The 22,329-nt window shown below is 40.5% G+C and overlaps 1 protein-coding gene across 5 annotated transcripts in view; it reads left to right on the top strand.

The window, feature by feature from the left end:
• Positions 1–22,329, top strand: part of MYO16 (myosin XVI) — a 669,347-nt gene that overhangs the window by 213,311 nt on the left and 433,707 nt on the right. For all 5 annotated transcript variants that reach the window (XM_073614485.1, XM_073614486.1, XM_073614487.1 and 2 more), the window contains exon 5: positions 10,852–10,960. In XM_073614485.1, the coding sequence (XP_073470586.1) occupies positions 10,852–10,960 (109 nt within the window). The remainder of the gene's footprint in view (positions 1–10,851; positions 10,961–22,329) is intronic.

The following is a 22,329-nucleotide window of genomic DNA, read 5'->3' on the forward strand; positions in this document are numbered from 1 at the left end:
GCCTCCTCAAATGGTGACAGGACAGTGCATGCATCCCTGATCATGGCCCACTGGCATGGGGGAAAAAAAAACAAGCTCCCCTGACCCTGTCCTGGTGCCATAGTCGCACAGGTACTCATTGATGACCCTCTGCTGCGTGTGCAGCCGCTGCAGCATGGCCAACGTTGAGTTCCACCTGGTGGGCATGTCACATATTAGGTGGTTCTTGGGCAGGTTAAATTCCTTTTGGAGGTCTGCCAGCCGAGCACTGGCATTATATGACTGGCGGAAATGCACACAGACTTTCCTGGCCTGCCTCAGGACATCCTGTAAGCCTGGGTACCTGCCAAAGAACCGCTGCGCCACCAAGTTAAGGACGTGAGCCAAACAGAGCACATGGGTCAGTTGTCCCTGTTGGAGGGCGGAGAGGCGGTTGCTGCCATTGTCACAAACCACCATTCCTGCCTTAAGTTGGCGTGGCATCAACCACCTCTGCCCCTGTCCCTGCAGAGCTGACAGAATCTCTGCCCCAGTGTGACTCCTGTCCCCTAAGCACAACCAGCTCAAGCACCGCATGGCATCTTTTGGCCTGTGTACTTGCGTAGCCCCTTGAACACCTACGTAGCACTGCTGGTTCCGAGGACAAAGCACAGGAAGAGGCCATGGAGGAAGAAGAAGAGGAGGGGGTGGAGGAGAGAGGTGTGTCAGAATCACCAGTAGTGGCATTTTGGAGGCGTGGTGGCGGAACAACCTCCAACACTACTGCACCTTGTCCTGCATCCTTCCCAGCTGCTAGCAGAGTCCCCAGTGCGCCGTGAAAATTAGGTAACGTCCCTGTCCATGCCTGTTGGACCATGATTCAGTGGTAATATGCACCTTACTGCTGACCGCCCTGTCCAGCGAGGCCAAGACATTGCCTTCCACATGCCGATAGAGAGCCGGAATCGCCTTCCATGAGAAAAAGTGGCGTTTGGGAACCTGCCACTGAGGAACCGCACATTCCACAAACTCACGGAAGGGGGCAGAGTCTACCAACTGAAAAGGTAGCAGTTGAAGTGCTAGTAATTTTGCCAAGCTAGCATTCAACCGCTGGGCATGTGGATGGCTGGGAGCGAACTTCTTTCTGCGGTGCAGCAGCTAGGGCAGGGAAATTTGCCTGGTACAATTTGACGTCGGTGTACCGATAGCATTTAAAAGTTGTGGAGAGCTGACAGTGTTGTGCTACTGCATTCAAAAGTTGTGGAGTGCTGACAGTGTTATGCTACTGCAGAAATTTTGTGTTCTAAGAAAAAAAATAGGTAATTACCTTCCTTATTATTCCCATGCCTTGTAATCTGTTTTCTGCAGTATCATCCAATCTGGAAAACGATTGTTTCAGAATGAAACAGGAGCTATCTTGCAGTAGTGTAACGTTTTATGTTTTTTTTATTAAAGGCAGTCATGATGCAGCAAAAATTATATTGCAAATATAAATACAAAAGATAATGATGAATCAAAGTGTATGTTCACAGATGCCAGAGGTCTGGCAAGCTAAATTGGAGAGCTGGGAGCTTTGGTCCTTTGTGACTGGGCTGTTAACATTCCTAGTTATGATGTCTTTTAGAGAGACAAGGTAAATAGAAAAGGTGGTGGTGTCTGTGTGTGAAAAGTAATATAAAAGTGAATAGTAAAGATGACCCTGCTGTTGATAATCAATTAGAAAAGGGCATTTATAAAATTGGAAAAGTATCTGCAAACAAATCAAACAAATCTACTTTCTTTTTTATATAGAAGTAAACTGAAACTTAGAGAAAAGTGTAGCTGTGGCTGAAGTATATTTGAATTTTTCTAAAGCATGGTCCCTCACAGGAATCTAATGTGTAAATTTCGGTGTAATAAGAAAATTTAGCCTGCAAATAGATAGCAAAGTGTGTTAAAGTGTGCATTCAGACAGTAGAGAATACAGATTCATCCTATGAATAGTCTAGAGTTGTTGAAGGGGTACCCCAGGGTTCAATTTTGGGGAGGCCTTGTTTAAAAATGTTACCATGGTTAGGATTAACTTACTATTTCTTTGTTTGCAGATTAGACAATACCTACAAGGTATCTCTTACTTACAAGTTTGTCCAGATGCATTGCTTAATTGGGCATGTGCATGACAAATAAGTGTAGCGGTACTCCCGTAGGGGCTGCTGGTTGTTGTGGTCTGTCTCTCACCCTGTACAACCAGGCACACAATCTTCAGACATTCAGCAGTCAAAAAGCAGTCCTTGTACTTTGTTTTTAAGTTTTATTGGAGGAAATAAACTTGGATGGGGATAAGAGAGCTATGGGTTGCCCACTTGTTTGAAGAAAAAGATAAAGAATTGGGACTTCAAACTATGTACAGTGTCTGTATTAAAACCTCCTCACTTCCAGCTCCAGCACATCACTTGATTACTGATCACACTCTTCAGCACATCACTTGATTACTGATCTCACTCTCCAGCACATCACTTGATTACTGATCTCACTCTCCAGCACATCACTTGATTACTGATCTCACTCTCCAGCACATCACTTGAATGCTGATATCACTCTCCAACACATCACTTGATTACTGATCTCACTCTTCAGCACATCACTTGATTGCTGATATCACTCTCCAACTCATCACTTGATTACTTATCTCACTCTCCAGCACATCATTTGATTACTGATCTCACTCTCCAGCACATCACTTGATCGCTGATATCACTCCCCAGCACATCACTTGATTCCTCACTTCCAGGACCAGCTAGCACAATGTTTTAGGCCTGACACTGGCCCCGCCAGGCCTTAGCAAATGCCCTTTGTAGGCAGGCAGGGACCGCAGGCCCCTTTGGTGTAGCAAAAATGGTGGTAGTCCTAGTGCTAGCTGTCCATGTGGCTACTGATCCCAGCACCCTATCCCCAGGCCCTGCCAGCCCCCTTGCCGCAGCTGTCTCTCCACTGCCCATGCTACCACAGTCCACTTCACTGGCTCTGCACCCATCCCAGACTGCACTCTCCCAGTCCTCTCAGGTGTGTCTCCCCAGTTCTCCTGACTGTGTGAACATTCACCAGCCCCCCTTGCTGCCTCTGTGGAACCTCTGGAGACTTTCCCAGCAGTGTTCTCTTGCTGTCTTCTCTTGCTCCTCCTGTGCCTTCTGGTCAGGACACCTCTGTGGGTTGTAAGAGGGTCCTGTCCGCACCAAGCCCAGGCCCAAGATCACCCCCCCAGACTGGGGAGCTCCCTCAATGGTCCTGACAGCCTAACATTCCATCTCCATCTTTCATCCGATCACCACTCCTCCCCCGCTGGGCTGACCTTGAGTATTTGAGGGGGCCTGCCCCCTGCCAATCCTAGTTGGGGATTGGACAGGGCCCTCAGAATACTCCAGGCAGCTCCACCTCTCTTCCTTCCCATCCAGAAGATTCCAGCATATTTTGGAGGGGGGGTCTCAGTGATGCTGCCTTTGAATCACCCAGCTCTCCCTGGCTTTCTGCCAACCCAGGAATCAAAACAGAGGCAAGCTTGGCTACCAGCCAAGCTTGCCAAAAATGTGCCTGTACTGAAAAAAACCCTGTTTCACACCTAGCACTACTAGAGGGTGCTACGTAAGGTTTAAAGTTAACAAATTTAAAATTATGCACATACAATTAAGGGGAGTGAAGCTGGGTATGTCAATGAGGAGAAAGGATCTGGGTTTCTCAATAGATCAATGTAAAGTAAATGTCAATAAACCGCTAAAATGTCATACAAATTTCATACAAACTTTACATGTCAATGTTTTTTTATATGCAGCTTTCTTTAATATGATGCCTTGTTCAGGCACTTTAGGTTATAGGGTGACAATGCTCTTTTCTTGTCTCTCAAATGTGCTCCTGAGCTTTCATCGGGTCACTCTAGTTTCCAATGGATGCTACAGGTGGCTGTTTAAGCACAAATTATGCAGGCACTGTCTGTTGTTGTCGTCATAAGCAAACCCGCCCTGAGAAATGCCATTTAGCTGTTGCTGGAGTAAATGCATATAAACATAAAGTGACTGCATAGAGGCTACAGGGGAGATGCAACAAAAGATGCTTTGGAAAATCAGTGCTTGACAAAAAAAAAAAAAAGAAATGATCTTTGTATCACCTTCCAGTTTACTAGCTGCTGGTGCTGCCCCTATGCTGCTTTTGCCAAGATCTTTATCTTTAAATGAATGCCAGTGTTACCCTGATTCTGTTGCCACAAAATAAAATAGAAATAAAAAATTTTCATGCCAACCCATATACAAAATTGTCACAACAAGTACAACATTGTTTAGATCATCTTTTTGTCCTCTATTTTTTTCTTCCTAGATGCATATTTAGGTCAAAAAGCAAGAAATGGATGTGAAAACACAATGTAGAGCATTTTTATTTCAAAAACATCCCTATAGTGAAAAAATCCAGAAATTGTGACAGAGAATCACAAGGATAATCAGCTCACCAGTGCAAATAGTTTTTAAGGAGCTTAGGCTGGGTACACACAGGCCGAAAATCAGTTGATTCAGCAGGAACCATTTGACATTCGATCAGTGTGTACAGCTGTCTTTCTGACAGAAGCTGATCTAATGACCAGCTTTTGTCAAAGGGACATGCTGGAAAATTAGTATCCGATCAGTGTGTTCTGGCGAGTGGGTGGGGGGATACCCCTTGTCAGAATACAATGGCACAGTGATGGGGGAAGCTGCACCAACAACGTTTGTGTTGGTAGTGCGATGTGTCAGGCTTTTTTCTGCTCAATCTGCTGGGTTGAACAAACAAAAAACTAGCAGTGTGTATCAGGCTCTAATCATGTGTGTAACATCTCTAATCTAATCTAACTTTTCTAATAAGATCCATTCATGTGTACAGACATGTTAAATGCAACAAGGAAAGTCACAATTCACCATTTGTCATGTTTTGTAGCCTGGAATGTATAGCTAAATTAAATGAGGAGGTCCAAGGTAAAATTTTGTACTTCCATCTTTACCTAAAATCACACAAAGATGTTTGGCTGATACCTTTATGTGTCTATTATTGACTTTTGTGAGATTTTTTTCATATAAAGTCTGACTAAATGTAATATCGACATGTATTTTTTTAGCATTATCTTTAAAGCTAAATCCATCAAAATTGATTCTTTGTAATATTAAGTGGATAAATATTATGCAGTTTCACTTCATTGTTTTAGCATCTAAAGCATTAAAGCAAACAGACATTTACATTTTTTTTTTAAATTCTTTATTACCTTGCATTTACATTATATTTTCCAGGACTAAAGTATAGGATACATAAGGACATTACAGTATTACAAGACTGTCACATAACAGTACATACAAAAAAAAAAAGGAACACATTAAAGAGGGAGATCATATATGTAGTGATGTATAGTCAGGGGGGTACTGAACTCACGACCCCCCTCAAGTATCCAAGAAGATATGACAGGCGGGTTATAACTGACATATAGTATCTCCTCTGGTCTTGGAACTATGACAGGTAAGTATTCTGGTCAGCACAAGGAGCACTAGGGAATTATAAAATTCAACACGATGCAGGGTAAAAAAAAAGCTGTAGTGTCATTGGGAAAAGTGAAAAAGAAGAGGGAAAAAAAGAAGGAGTTGAGGGAAGGGGGCCAGAGGCAAAAATTGGTACAGGAGACAAGGGAGGGGCAGAGAAGGAAGAAGCCCTCCACTCCCTCAGCTCCTGTTCCCCATCACAGGAGACAATCAAGGAGAGGGGTGGTACCACATAATGGGTCCCAGTTGAATTGCCCTTATCAGTTCACTGTGAAACCGAGATATAAATGATCCCCACAATGAGCGCATGGTAATATTTTTTGTTCTTTTTAATTATTATCTTTCTGCTGTAAATGTTATTACCATAATTTACATTTTTTGGTCTATCCCCCCCCCCACCACAATTTATGCATGACATTAATTCTATTTGAAACCACAGTTTCATAACTTTATATTCACAAGTATCAGTAATAGCTTCAATCATGAGTGAAGGGCTATGGAATCTTGCCATAATGAGTGGCACCACAACTAACACACTGGTCTACTGATCTATGGTGAACTGGGATGGGGTACAAAGGATAATTTTACCAGATCATTTTGTGGGTGAAACAATTGCAATATTTTAAAATAAGCATTTACACTTACAGTCTTGATAGATACTGAGAAATGTGTTTTGATCACTGAAGCTAAAATGCCATAAAATCATAGTTATTGTTATTACAAATACAATTGCAAGCACTTTTATAATTTGTGAACATGTAAAATAGATTGCTTTCACCATTATTGTTTCATGCACATTGGACATTTTTCCTGCTGTTCCTAGGGGGGTTTGGCATTTTTTTTCCTGCCTCTAAACACCCCTGCATGTTAACCTATGTGTCCATGCACATAGGCATTTAGAGGAGTTTAGAGGCAGAAGAAAAAACCCCACAGCCAGTGCATCCAGGAGCAGCAGAGTTTTGGTAGAAAAAGCATTTGATACACCTGCCTAAACTCCTAAGAGCGTTAATTCATTTGAATTAAAATAAAAATTATTATTCTGCCCATTGAATTGAATTGCCCCCCAAGAGTTGGGCATGCCTGAACAAACCTAAACATGTTACATGAGTCTACAAGCGTCAAACATGTTTTTCTGACAAAACACTGCTGCCTGGAGGAAAGGAGTCTAGAGAGTTAGCTAAAGGTCCAGTTTGCATGAAGCCTCAAACTGATTAAAAAAAGCTGTTATATAGCAATAATGAGAAGTGTTTTGGTTATATCACTCTTTGTGTAAAATTTACACTTTAATGTGTTGGAAAATCTGATGGAAAATGTGTGATGGAGCCTACACGCGGTCAGATTTTCCGACGGAAAATGTGTGATAGGACCTTGTTGTCGGAAATTCCGACCGTGTGTAGGCTCCATCACACATTTTCCATCAAATTTTCCGACACACAAAGTTTGAGAGCAGGCTATAAAATTTTACGACAACAAAATCCGTTGTCGGAATTTCTGATCGTGTGTACACAAATCCGACGCACAAAGTGCCACGCATGCTCAGAATAAATAAAGAGATGAAAGCTATTGGCTACTGCCCCGTTTATAGTCCCGACATACGTGTCACCCGTCACCGCGTTCAGAATGATCGGATTTTCCGACAACTTTGTGTGACTGTGTGTATGCAAGACAAGTTTGAGCCAACATCCGTCGGAAAAAATCCTAGGATTTTGTTGTCGGAATGTCCGATCAATGTCCGACCGTGTGTACGGGGCATAACAGTAATATATTACATTGTAACAAGCACCTAGAGCCAGCCTAGTGAAATACTGCATTTTTATGATAATCAATTGTGACGCTTGTGATGCCATCATTAGGCCTCAACTAAACAGACAGGAATCCCTTTTAACTAACTGCAAAATTGTAAAATCATGTAATTAGTCACTAAATTTGATAACAAGTCAGAGTTAACAAGTGACAGTTATCTTAGAGAACCAATAATGCTTTGCATGTGCTGGCATTTTAAAATGGCAGATTCCTGCTTCTTTAAATATGTACTCTTCAAGACTTTTTTATGTTGTATCCTAAATGAGGTTGTGTAGGACATTTATGTTCATAGTTTCCCTACAAGCCAGCTAATGTGAGGCTAATAGTGTTGAAATGAAAATACTTATCAGTCATTTTGCTGTTGTTCTAAGCATTGTGTTTGCGTCAACTTCAATGCTGTAACTGCAACAAGTAATGAAAGCTAAGCTATCAAGATTTAACCTAGTTTATTTACAGGAACATTTGTTGCCTAGAGTGAAACAGTTGTCTGTTGGCAAAATATGGGATTTTATAAATATAACTATGAATAAAACTGACTGAAGTATTGTTTCCCAAAAATCACCTAAGGCAGTACAATTCAAAGTTTCAGAAGAGCACGACACAACAAATGAAACTGTACGCAAGCACCTCTTTAGACACTTTAGTTTAAAGCAAGAATTATCAGTCATGATTATATATTGTCATATCTTACTCTTCTCATGGGTTTTCTTACTGTCTGAGATTTTAAAGTGTACGTAAAGGTAATACTGTGTTTTTTTTCCTGTCTGATTTTCATTGGGCAGATTACGCCCAAAGCTGGCAGATATCCCTGATATACAGCTGTCCCTGCAGCATGTACCCACATTGGAAAATTCTCCTTTACTCCTTCTTGTAACAAATTTTGGTTTTCCTATCAATTTATGTCTTATTGACACCCCTGGGTCAGCATCTTAATCCAGGAGGTAAATGCTGACTTTGGGTGATTTCAGAACAAATATGTCACTGGCCTTTTATGGAGAAAAAAAAATATACCAGTTTTGTCAGCAGAATCTGTTTTGAACACTAATTAACTGCAATTTTAATACAATACATACATTTAACACTGCTCTTATTAACATGCAAAAATACATCTAAGGCTGAACTTTATTTCTCTTAAGTATTTTACTAGCGTCAATTTGCTAAGCCAAACGTTCCTAGAGTTCTGAGGGTTTTTTTCCCCATTTTAGTCCTGGAAAAGGTTTAAATATAAAATATTGTGCTGTTTTCATACTGTTAATGATCCTTAGTGCTACTGTCATTTACCAAACCATTTTCCATAAATATCTTTGTTTTGGTAAAAATGTACATTTATACAATTACCAAAGGAAGTCATTTTACGTTGGGTAGATAAAAACAATAAAGATTATGAAATATTTGCTAACTTTTCATGTTATAATTAGGGAGGAGCTTAAGGATGAACACCCAAACAATCGCCCATTTGGCAGGAGCCAAATATCATGTATAATAAAAAATATTACTACTGTTATTATATATGACAACTTCTTGCAGTCATCGGTTGCTAAGGATGCCAGCAGGTGCACCATTCAGTCCTTATCAATCAATGATGTCACCAGCCCCATTCAGTTATATGGCCAGGTATCAAAATGTAAGCAAAGGAGTTGACATCATTGACTATACATGGTCATGTACATATATGGTCAATGACATCTCCAGGAGACTTCGCCAACTTGTATATTACAGCTGAACTTTCCATTGGGTGGATGACAAGCGAACAGACAGGATATATCTTGGCTGTGGCATTTTATTTTTCTTTCTGCAGGTCATTGTCAGGTCACCTGAGTCCAGGTGACAGATGCACACCATTGGAGTCAGGAGTGCACCCGCTAAGGTAGTGGACCCTGTGGCTGACTGCTGCGGATGGAACTCTGGGTGGTTCAGAAAGTCAGGTCCACTGGAGCACCATCACAAATCCCACTGGGAGCTAGAGCATAAGATTCCCCAGGGCATGGAGTCTAAGAGCCAACAGGTGTTCACCAGAGCCTCTAGTGGTGAGGATGGACTGCGCTGCAACTGGCTCCAGGTCGCGGCCCCCAGGGTCTCCCAGCTCACACTCACAGTAGGTTACAGGAGGATAGAGAGGAAGCAGCAGCCCAGGACAACAAGGGATAGTCAGGAGATAAGCCAAAGGTTGGGGCAACTAGCACACAAGGATAGACAGAGAACACACCAAGGTCAGGGTAACAAGCAGGCAGGGATAGTCAAAGAACAAGCCAAGATCGGTAACAGAGATAGATGTAGAGCACACAGCAAGCAGGAGACAGGAAACCAAACACACAATATTGCTCGGCAAGGCAAGCTTGGAGAACACAGTGTATAATAGTGGTTCCTGTTAAGGCTAGGGTGGAGCCACACTGAGGGAAGATTACTTAACCATGCAGGTTTGAGATTGCAGGCCCTAAGGCTGAAACACAGACCAGGTACGAGACAGACAGGGCATGAAAGTATTACTGCAGAGTGATGACAGTCGGCAGCCATCAGGCATAGATTGACATTAATTTGTACCACTGGATAATGTGAATTATAATGGATTTACAAGGGACTTTTTTGGGGATTTTTATTTTTGTAATAAAGGACCTTTCAAAATTTTGGGTTTCTTTATTTCTAGGTTACAACTTTTTTTGTGAATGAGTAGGGGTACTCCGGGAGATTTCCAGATTCTGAAAAGTCCTCCACTCTCAAATCTCCACAACCACTGGCCAGGGTTGTGGGCAAGAGACCCTTGTCCTCATCAACATGGGGAAAGGGTGCTTTGCCAGGGGTCATACAGAGTGAGTTTGGGGAGTTCGAAGACCCCCACCCGCATGCTATATAGGGACACAGCAGCTGTGTCTTTGCAGCCGCATGTCCCACTAGACTAAATTGGGACACTGGAAAGCATGCAGCACATGTGCATCCCCATTCCAGTAAAAGATGGTTCTGCACAGGACATGGAGCAAATCTCCCCATGTGAATGGGGCCTTACAGGCATACCTCACTTTTAAGTACGCAATGGGGTTTATTTACTAAAGCTGGAAAGTGCAAAATCAGACTCACTTCTGCATAGAAACCAATGAGCTTTCAGGTTTTATTACCAAACCTTAATTGAACAAGCTGGGGTTAGAAGCTCATTGGTTTCTATGCAGAAGTGAGCCTGATTTTGCATTTTCCAGCTTTAGTAAATAAACCCCATTGTGTACTTAAAAGTGCCTGTATATGAATCACAGAACTGTATCTAGGTATTTGATGAAAAATACCCATAGAAGCTTGAAGGATGACTTTTGTATGTAGGGTCAGTCTTTCAAGCACTGTGATTTTGGTTTTATGCAAATGCTAAAAAACTAAATTACTGACTAGATTATTATTTCTTAAGGACTATAAAACCACACTCTCCCCATTTGAGAGTGGTATACTTAAATTTGCCATTGCACCCACATTGTAAATTCTTATTTAATTACAGGGTTTTAATACAGTAACATTATAGTCAACATTATTTTTCATATGGTCTGCTTGTATATTAATATTGTTTTATTTTATTATTTTTTTCTAGTCTGGAGCAAATGTACTTTTGCAAGATGTGAATGGCAACATTGCACTTGACTATGCCACAGAAGGAACAGAGTCCAATTCTATACTTTTGACATACTTAGAAGAAAATGGTAGGTAATAAAAGACATAGGGCAGATATCAAATAGTTTTGCATATTGTGGTTTTGTGTGCATGATCTAAGAACTTTTTATATATACTGTATTTGTATTTTTATCTTTCTGTATATAGACAGTGAGCCACAGCATGTCTCATTTTATTGGATACTCTAAAAACTGGGCAGTCTTTGAAATATCGAAAATAATAGCTTCCTCTACTGATATATAGATTACGGTAGAAATAATCCTTTTGAAGCATATGGTCAGCCCTCTCCTGCTTAAAATAGCTGATAATTAGACATGAGCAGAACGAACAAATTTGTTTAGTTTCGTTTCGATCCGTTATATATATAAATTCATTTAGTTAAATTTGTTTAATTTGTTTTCAGATATCGTTTAGTTTATTTGTTTTCTAATCAATTCGAAAAGTTTTCGAATCGATTCAAAAGGTTTTTGGATCGATTCCAGAAGTTTTTGAATCAATTTCGAAATGTTTTTTTTTGGTGTTTTCGAATTCGAAACGTTTTTGAATTTGAAGCTTTTTCGAATTCGAAACGTTTTAGAATTCAAATAGTTTTCCAATTTCCAAGAAGAATAAAATAGAATAAAATATTTTTTTTCTATTCTATTCCTTTATTTTCTTTCCTATTTTATTCTGTTTGGAAATTGGAAAACGATTTGAATTTTAAAAGTTTTCAAATTCAAAGTTGAAAACTATTTGGATTTCAAAAGTTTTGGTAATCAAATTTGAAAACTATTCAAATTCCAAAAGCATTCAAAAACTACTTGAAAACTATTCCAATTAAAATTTCGTCCAAATTTTTTTTCGTTATTTCGGATTCGTTAAAATTCGGTACTATTCTAATTCAGAAATTTGGATACATCCAAATTTCTGAATAATGAACATTTGTCCAAATTTTAATTCGTAATGAAACAAACCGCACATGTCTACTGATAATAATAACAAAAATAGTTGGTGGTATCTAGCAGCTAATGGCATGGTTGTTGTGATCTTTTAACATAGATGAAAAACAATCTGCTACTAAATCTAAACAGAATTTGAAAGAACGAGTTTAATTCTGAGAAATAATGAATTTCTAAATCCACATGGATGGAAATAGGTCAACACCTATAACGTGTGCCTGTATATCTTCCCCCGAAAGTACACAGGATGTATGTCTAATGTAAAGGCTTTTTAAATGGTTAAGCATGGCTCATTAATGGCTTAATTAAAACTGCTATTTCATCCTATTAATCTTTTTTGTTGTGTATGCATTCTTATTCTCATTAGCACATTGCCCTTTAAGATAAGAGTTTTATTCCGGTAATTAAATAGGGAAATTGCTGATTTAATGTGAATATTAACTATGCAGAGGTTACTATAACCTTTGGCATTTGTTGTGTCACAAATATTAGGAGGACTCATAAGGTATTATATAGCAAATTATAGTATATTTGGAATACTAGTGTTCTTTGCCTCATTATTGTATTCTCACTACCTTTTGATAGGGGGGTTCCAAATAATTCTATCACTTGAGCTGAACATTTTGGAAGTGTCCCCAGCTCCGCCTACCCACTACTAGGGATGGGCGAATGGTTCGGGCTGAACTTTGGCTGTTCGGATGTTCTCCGAACAACCAAATTATAGGGTCGTTCGGACTACCACAATGCGACCACAATGCACTGCGCCACTGCACAGTGCATTGAAAGCCCTGATTGGCTGAAGCAATGAAAGCTTCCCCCAATCAGGACACAGAACACTGTCATGGCTCTTTGTTCTTAATCCCGCCCCGTACTATAAAACTATTCTTTCCATAGCGGCCATTTGTAGTCTGATAGCGGCATGGAGAGAGATAGAACAGGGCTCTGTTCAGTTCTGTTAGACAGTTAGTGTGCTATAGTGATTCTACTGTCAGTGTAGAATATCAGTTTAGTGTGAAGCTAGTGATAGTTCAGTGTGAGTGTAGTGTGACCATTCATCTTTACATTAGTGTGAATGTAGGGACAGTTCAGTCATTGTGAGTGTAGAGCGACCATTCATCTTTACATTAGTGAGTGTAGGGATAGTGCAGTCAGTGTGAGTGTAGTGACCGTTTAACACAGTATATTTTATTGCGTTTCTGCAACTTTAACGCCATATAGTTCTGTGCTTTACTGCAAGTTTAATGCCATGTATTTCATTGTGTTAATGCAAGTTTAATGCTGTATATTTCATTGCGTTACTGCAAGCTTAATGCCGTATATTTCATTGCGTTACTGAAAGTTTAATGCCATATAGTTACTGCATTACTGCAAGTTTAATGCTGTATATTTCATTGCCTAACTGCAAGTTTAATGCCGAATAGTTCTGTTCCATATATGTGCATTACTGCAAGTTTAATGCCATATATTTCATTGCGTTACTGCAAGTTTAATGCAATATAGTTCTGTGTGTTACTGCAAGTTTAAAGCTGTATATTTCATTGCCTTACTGCAAGTTTAACGCTGAATAGTTCTGTTCCATATATGTGCATTACTGCAAGTTTAACGCCATATAGTTCTATGCGTTACTGCAAGTTTAACGCTGTATATTTCTGTGCATTACTGCAAGTTTAACATTGTATATTTCATTGAGTTATTGCAAGCTTAATGCTGTATATTTCATTGTGTTACTACAAGTTTAACGCCATATAGTTCTGTGCATTACTGCAAGTTTAACGCTGTATAGTTCTGTGCATTACTGCAAGTTTAACACTGTATATTTCATTGTGTTATTGCAAGCTTAATGCTGTATATTTCATTGTGTTACTGCAAGTTTAACACCATATATTTCATTGTGTTACTGCAAGCTTAACTCTATATATTTCATTGCGTTACTGCAAGTTTAACGTCATATAGTTCTGTGCATTACTGCAAGTTTAACACCATATATTTCATTGCATTACTGCAAGTTTTAGGCCGTATATTTCATTGTGTTACTGCAAGTTTAGCGCCATATATTACATTGTGTTACTGAAAGTTTAATGCCATATAAGTCAGGTCCATAAATATTGGGACATTGATACAATTCTAATCTTTTTGGCTCTATACACCACCACAATGGATTTGAAATAAAACAAACAAAATGTGCTTTAACTGCAGACTTTCAGCTTTAATTTGAGGGTATTTACATCCAAATCAGGTGAACGGTGTAGGAATTACAACAGTTTGTATATGTACCTCTCACTTTTTAAGGGACCAAAAGTAATGGGACAGATTAACAATAATCCATCAAAATTTCACTTTTTAATACTTGGTTTCAAATCCTTTGCAGTCAATTACAGCCTGAGGTCTAGAACGCACAGACATCACCAGACGCTGGGTTTCATCCCTGGTGATGCTCTGCTGGGCCTCTGCTGCAACTGTCTTCAGTTCCTGCTTGTTCTTGGGGCATTTTCCATTCAGTTTTGTCTTCAGCAAGTGAAATGCATGCTCATTCGGATTCAGGTCAGGTGATTGACTTGGCCATTGCATAACATTCCACTTCTTTCCCTTAAAAAACTCTTTGCTTGCTTTCGCAGTATGCTTCGGGTCATTGTCCATCTGCACTGTAAAGCCCCGTCAAATGAGTTCTGAAGCATTTTGCTGAATATGAGCAGATAATATTGCCCAAAACACTTCAGAATTCATCCTGCTGCTTTTGTCAGCAGTCACATCATCAATAAATACAATAGAACCAGTTCCATTGGCAGCCATACATGCCCACGCCATGACACTACCACCACCATACTTCACTGATGAGGTGGTATGCTTTGGATCATGAGCAGTTCCTTTGCTTCTCCATACTTTTCTCTTCTCATCACTCTGGTACAAGTTGATCTTGGTCTCATCTGTCCATAGGATGTTGTTTCAGAACTGTGAAGGCTTTTTTAGATGTTGTTTGGCAAATCTGGTCTTCCTGTTTTTGAGGCTCACCAATGGTTTACATCTTGTGGTGAACCCTCTGTATTCACTCTGGTGAAGTCTTCTCTTGATTGTTTACTTTAACACACATACACCTACCTCCTGGAGAGTGTTCTTGATCTGGCCAACTGTTGTAAAGGGTGTTTTCTTCACCAGGGAAAGAATTCTTCGGTCATCCACCATAGTTGTTTTTCGTGGTCTTCTGGGTCTTTTGGTGTTACTGAGCTCACCGGTGTGTGCTTTCTTTTTAAGGATGTTCCAAACAGTAGATTTGGCCACACCTAATGTTTTTGCTATCTCTCTGATGGGTTTGTTTTTTCAGCCTAATGATGGCTTACTTCACTGATAGTGACAGCTCTTTGTATCTCATATTGAGAGTTGACAGCAACAGATTCCAAATGCACACAGCACACTTGAAATTAACTTTGGACCTTTTGTCTGCTCCTTGTAAATGGAATAATGAGGGAATAACACACACCTGGCCATGGAACAGCTGAGCAGCCAATTGTCCCATTACTTTTGGTCCCTTAAAAAGTGGGAGGTACATATACAAACTGTTGTAATTCCTACACCGTTCACCTGATTTGGATGTAAATACCCTCAAATTAAAGCTGAAAGTCTGCAGTTAAAGCACATCTTGTTAGTTTCATTTCAAATCCATTGTGGTGGTGTATAGAGCCAAAAAGATTATAATTGTGTTGAGGGCTCAATATTTATGGACCTGACTGTAGTTCTGTGCATTACTGCAAGTTTAATGCTATATATTTCATTGCATTACTGCAAGTTTAAAGCTGTATATTTCATTGCGTTACTGCAAGTTTAACGCCATATAGTTCTGTGGGTTACTGCAAGTTTAACGCTGTATAGTTCTGTGCGTTACTGCAAACTTAACCCCATATATTTCATTGTGTTACTGCAAGTTTAACGCCGTATATTTTATTGCGTTACTGCAAGCTTAACGCCAAATATTTCATTGCATTACTTCAAGTTTAACTCCATATAGTTCTGTGCATCACTGCAAGTTTAACGCTGTATATTTCATTGCGTTACTGCAAGCTTAACATTGTATATTTCATTGCATTACTGCAAGCTTAATGCCGTATATTTAATTGCGTTACTGCAAGCTTAACGCTGTATATTTCATTGCGTTACTGTAAGCTTAATGCCGTATATTTCATTCCATTACTTCAAGTTTAACTCCATATAGTTCTGTGCATCACTGCAAGTTTAACGCTGTATATTTCATTGCATTACTGCAAGCTTAACACTGTATATTTCATTGCATTACTGCAAGTTTAACGCCATATAGTTCTGTGCGTTACTGGCAGTTTAACACCGTATATTTCATTGCGTTACTGCAAATTTAACGCCATATAGTTCTATGCGTTACTGCAAGTTTAACGCTGTATATTTCTGTGCGTTACTGCAAGTTTAACGCTGTATATTTCTGTGTGTTACTGCAAGTTTAACGCTGTATATTTCATTGAGTTACTGCAAGTTTAACACCATATATTTCATTGCGTTACTTCAAGTTTTATGCTGTATATATTCTATTGCGTTACTGCAAGTTTAGCGCCATATATTTCATTGCGTTACTGAAAGTTTAATGCCATATAGTTCTGTGCATTACTGCAAGTTTAATGCTATATATTTCATTGCATTACTGCAAGTTTAAAGCTGTATATTTCATTGCGTTACTGCAAGTTTAACGCCATATAGTTCTGTGTGTTACTGCAAGTTTAACGCTGTATAGTTCTGTGCGTTACTGCAAACTTAACCCCATATATTTCATTGTGTTACTGCAAGTTTAACGCCGTATATTTTATTGCGTTACTGCAAGCTTAACGCCAAATATTTCATTGCATTACTTCAAGTTTAACTCCATATAGTTCTGTGCATCACTGCAAGTTTAACGCTGTATATTTCATTGCATTACTGCAAGCTTAACACTGTATATTTCATTGCATTACTGCAAGTTTAACGTCATATAGTTCTGTGCATTACTGGCAGTTTAACACCGTATATTTCATTGCGTTACTGCAAATTTAACGCCATATAGTTCTATGCGTTACTGCAAGTTTAACGCTGTATATTTCTGTGCGTTACTGCAAGTTTAACTCTGTATATTTCTGTGTGTTACTGCAAGTTTAACGCTGTATATTTCATTGAGTTACTGCAAGTTTAACACCATATATTTAATTGCGTTACTTCAAGTTTTATGCTGTATATATTCCATTGCGTTACTGCAAGTTTAGCTCCATATATTTCATTGCGTTACTGAAAGTTTAACGCCATATAGTTCTGTGCATTACTGCAAGTTTAATGCTATATATTTCATTGCATTACTGCAAGTTTAAAGCTGTATATTTAATTGCGTTACTGCAAGTTTAACGCCATATAGTTCTGTGGGTTACTGCAAGTTTAATGCTGTATAGTTCTGTGCGTTACTGCAAACTTAACCCCATATATTTCATTGTGTTACTGCAAGTTTAACGCCGTATATTTTATTGCGTTACTGCAAGCTTAACGCCAAATATTTCATTGCATTACTTCAAGTTTAACTCCATATAGTTCTGTGCATCACTGCAAGTTTAACGCTGTATATTTCATTGTGTTACTGCAAGCTTAACACTGTATATTTCATTGCATTACTGCAAGCTTAATGCCGTATATTTCATTGCGTTACTGCAAGCTTAACGCTGTATATTTCATTGCGTTACTGTAAGCTTAATGCCATATATTTCATTCCATTACTTCAAGTTTAACTCCATATAGTTCTGTGCATCACTGCAAGTTTAACGCTGTATATTTCATTGCATTACTGCAAGCTTAACACTGTATATTTCATTGCATTACTGCAAGTTTAACGCCATATAGTTCTGTGCGTTACTGGCAGTTTAACACCGTATATTTCATTGCGTTACTGCAAATTTAACGCCATATAGTTCTATGCGTTACTGCAAGTTTAACGCTGTATATTTCTGTGCGTTACTGCAAGTTTAACGCTGTATATTTCTGTGTGTTACTGCAAGTTTAACGCTGTATATTTCATTGAGTTACTGCAAGTTTAACACCATATATGTCATTGCGTTACTTCAAGTTTTATGCTGTATATATTCCATTGCGTTACTGCAAGTTTAGCGCCATATATTTCATTGCGTTACTGAAAGTTTAACGCCATATAGTTCTGTGCATTACTGCAAGTTTAATGCTATATATTTCATTGCGTTACTACAAGTTTAAAGCTGTATATTTCATTGTGTTACTGCAAGTTTAACGCTATATAGTTCTGTGCGTTACTGCAAGTTTATCACTGTATAGTTCTGTGCATTACTGCAAGTTTAACGCTGTGCATTTCATTGCGTTACTGCAAGCTTAACGTCGTACATTTCATTGCGATACTGCAAGTTTAACTCCATATAGTTCTGTGCATCACTGCAAGTTTCACGCTGTATATTGCATTGCGTTACTGCAAGTTTAATGCCATATAGTTCTGTGCATTACTGCAAGTTTAACGCCATATAGTTCTGTGCGTTACTGCAAGTTTAACACCATATACTTCATTGCGTTACTGCAAGTGTAATGCCCTGTACACACGACCGGACATTGATCGGACATTCCGACAACAAAATCCATGGATTTTTTCCGACAGATGTTGGCTCAAACTTGTCTTGCATACACACGGTCGCACAAAGTTGTCAGAAAATCCGATCGTTCTGAACGCAGTGATGTAAAACACGTACGTCGGGACACGTCTCTTAATTTATTCTGAGCTTGCGTGGCACTTTGTGCATCGGAATTGTCCACACACGGTTGGAATTTACGCAAACAGATTTTGTTGTCAGAAAATTTTATAGCCTGCTCTCAAACTTTATGTGTCGGAAATTCTGATGGAAAAAGTCCTATGGAGCCCACACATGGTCGGAATTTCCGACATCAAGCTCCGATCGCACATATTCCATCGGAAAGTCCAACCGTGTGTACAGGGCATAACGCTGTATATATCATTGTATTACTGCAAGTGTAACGCTGTATATTTCATTGCGTTACTGCACTTAGTTCTGTGCATTACTGCACGTTTGACGCAGTATATTGCAGTATTTAAAAGTGTATCCGTGGAGTGTGTCTGTGTCGTGAATACTCAAATTAAAGTGCACCAAACATCACTTTCCATAGAATAAAGTGCAACCACCTACACATTTACACATGTTTATTACATTTTGTTAATAAGCACCCCCCACTCCCCCCATCATATCTGGGAGGACAGCAAGGAGAGGCAGATATTCCCCTGGTACTGTAGGCAAAGGTGGAGGTGGTCAGTCCTCAGGCAGGGCATCATTTCCTCTTTTTAGTGATGTTGCCCATTGCTATCCAGCCACAGCATGCAGAGGAGATGGTGGACTGGCTTACTAAACCATCCTCATCCTCCTCACCCTCCTTCACCCAAGCAGAGACTAGTGCAGTCCCTTGACAGTCCCTTGCAGCTGCCAGAGTGGCAAAACCTACCTCCTTGTCTATAGCTATTCTTGCCATAGCCCCAGCGTCAGGCATGGAGGAGTCAGCAGAGTTATTTGAACACAGCATCAGCCACTTGCTCCTTGACGATGCACAGCCATTACTCAATTCAGATGTTGGTTCTGAAGTTGAGGAAGGCAGGAACATGAGTCTACAGAGAGGGGAGAACATTGGTACACAAACTGACTTTCATGTTCCCCCAGCCACAGGGGATTGCCAAGTTGTCTCCAGTGGTAATGAGGATGGAGGAGATGATGATGATGAGGTCATTGACTCGACTTGGGTGCCAGATAGAGCAGAGGAGGAAAGTGAGGGTGAGGCACAACCCCAACGAGGCAGCCATCATGGAAGAGTAGAGAGGAGCTACCCTATTCCATCACATTTTGGAGCTGTTGGCCCACTTCCTGGCCCACTTCCCATAGCTCAGCTGTCTGGGCCTTTTTTAAAACATGTGCAGCTGATCGCACTGTTGCTATTTGCAAACTTTGTCTCCAGCACATCAAGTGTGGCAAAAACACCAACCAATTGGGTACCACATGCTTCACAAGGCATTTAACCTCCCACCACTCAGCCCGTTGGCAAGAGCACCTAAAAGCCACACGAAAGGGGCACAAATCTGTCCCTCCTCCTTACACACCTAAGTCGGTCCCTGCTATACCTCATGACCTCTCAGCAGCCTCCACTGACAGGGATGATGGTATAGCACAGGGTGTCCCAGGTCCTTGCAGCACATCTGCCGGCAGCACACCACCAGCTGTAGACTATAGCCAGCAAATGTATCTGCCCGATCTGCTGCAGCAGAAAAAAATACAGTCCCTGCCACCTACATACCCAGCATCCAAATGCAAGCTTGTCAAGGCTGCTGGCTCTACAACTTCTGCCTTTCCGCCTAGTGTATTCTGCCCCCTTCCGTGAATTTGCAGAATGTGCTGTACCACAATGGCAGGTTCCCAGTCGCTATTTCTTTTCACATAAGGCCATTCCAGCTCTCTACCATCATGTGGAAGGCAATGTTGTGGCATCATTGGGCAAGGCAGTCAGCCACAAAGTCCGCGTTACTGCTGACACGTGGTCCAGCAAGCATGGGCAGGGATGATATATTTAGTTCACAGCACACTGGGTAATTCTGCTTGCAACTCAGAAGGATGTAGGACAGGGCTCAGTGCTGCAGCTTGTTGTGCCCCCACATACAGCTGGTGATGATGCCAGATTTGTCATCTCTACCCCCTCCTCCTCCTCCATGCCCTCCTCTGCTGAATTGTCCTATGAACCTTTCAAGGGGCTATTCAATGAGTCAGACTAAAAGGTGTCATGCAGTGCTTCAGCTGGTGTGTCTAGGGGACAGGAACCACACCGGAGCAAAGATTCTTGCAGCTCTGCAGGGACAGGCCCAGAGGTGGTTCACACCACACCGGCTGGAGCCAGGAATGATGGTTTGTGATAATTGCACAAACCTCCTGTCCGCCCTTAGACAGCGAAAGTTGACACATGTGCCATGCCTGGCACATGTCCTCAATTTGGTGGTGCAGCGTTTCCTAAATAGGTACACAAGGCTGGAAGATCTACTAAAGCAGGCCAGAAGAGTCTGTAGTTATTTTAGGTGGCCTGCACAGCCAGTGCTTGGTTGGCTGAAATTCAGCCAGAATTCCACCTGCCCATAAACCGCCTGATTTGTCACATGCCCAGCAGGTGGAACTTGACTTTGGCAATGCTGCAGCAGCTGCACATGCAGCAGAGGGCCGTCAACGAGTATCTGTGTGAGTATAGCACAACGACAGGCTCAGGCCAGAACTTGCCCAGTATGCTTTTGAGCTGTTGGGCTGCCCTGCATCCAGCGTGCTTTACCAACAGGCATTTAGTGCTGCAGGAGGTTTTGTTACTGACCATAGAATGCATCTGTCCACAGACTCCATGGACCATCTGACTTTTATGAAAATGAATCAGTCCTGGATTAGCAGCATCTTTGAAGCCCCTGATGCTGATGTTGCCGATTAAGTGTTTTTGGGATGTGGAATCTCTGCAGGACTTCTAGGCTGCCTAGTGTTGACCAATTTTTCCGCACCTGTTTGACAGGTGCATATCATTGCAATTTTTGACAACAAGGCCAATTCTTGCTTTCATCAAGAGTACCTCTATAGGTTCACAGTGTGAAAGCCCACCGACACCCAAAGAATAATTTTTCCCCACCTGTTTGACAGGTGCACATCCATGCAATTTTTGACATCAAGGCTAATTCTTGCTTTCATCAAGAGTACCTCTATGGTGTTACGGTGTGAAGGCGTCACCAACACCCAAAGAACAATTTTTCTGCACCCGTTACAGAAGTCTGTGGTAGAGACACCAGAATTTATCAAAAAAATCACTGATCTTGTTCCTAGTGCACTACATTATGGCCTCATCATACAGAATGGCTCCCCAAGCCATTGCTTACAAAATAAAGAAAGCTTGCAGGGAAAATGTCATTTTTTGGGCTTTATAAATGCAACAGCTTCTATACACAGTACATATGTGTCACTTTACAGGTGGACTAAGGGGACCCCCCGGCACTATATTGAAAGGAATTTTTCATTTTTATGCTTTCACTTTAAGCATCAATAAATCACTGCTCATTTAAAAATGATGTTTTTACAAACGTTTTTTCATTGATACACGTCCCCAAGGGCTGTACCCAAACCCCCATAACCATTGTATGCCCAATTATTTGCATATAAGCCTTCAAAATGGGCACTTTTGATTTTTCACTTTCGGGTCCCATGGACTTCAATTCGGTTGCGAACGGTTAACAGTGTTAAGAAGGAATAAGGTTTGAATTGGTCACTAACGTGGGTCTGAGGTGAAACCTGCAGGTTAGAGAGTCGCATTCCTGGTAAATTTATGTGCAGATTTTCCCAGGAGAAATTTGTAAAACTATAATGCATTTCACAACCTTTGAACTATGGTCAGCCGGC

Source organism: Aquarana catesbeiana, linkage group LG02 (assembly GCF_042186555.1).
Source record: "Aquarana catesbeiana isolate 2022-GZ linkage group LG02, ASM4218655v1, whole genome shotgun sequence".
In the NCBI taxonomy this organism is placed as follows: Eukaryota; Metazoa; Chordata; class Amphibia; order Anura; family Ranidae; genus Aquarana; species Aquarana catesbeiana.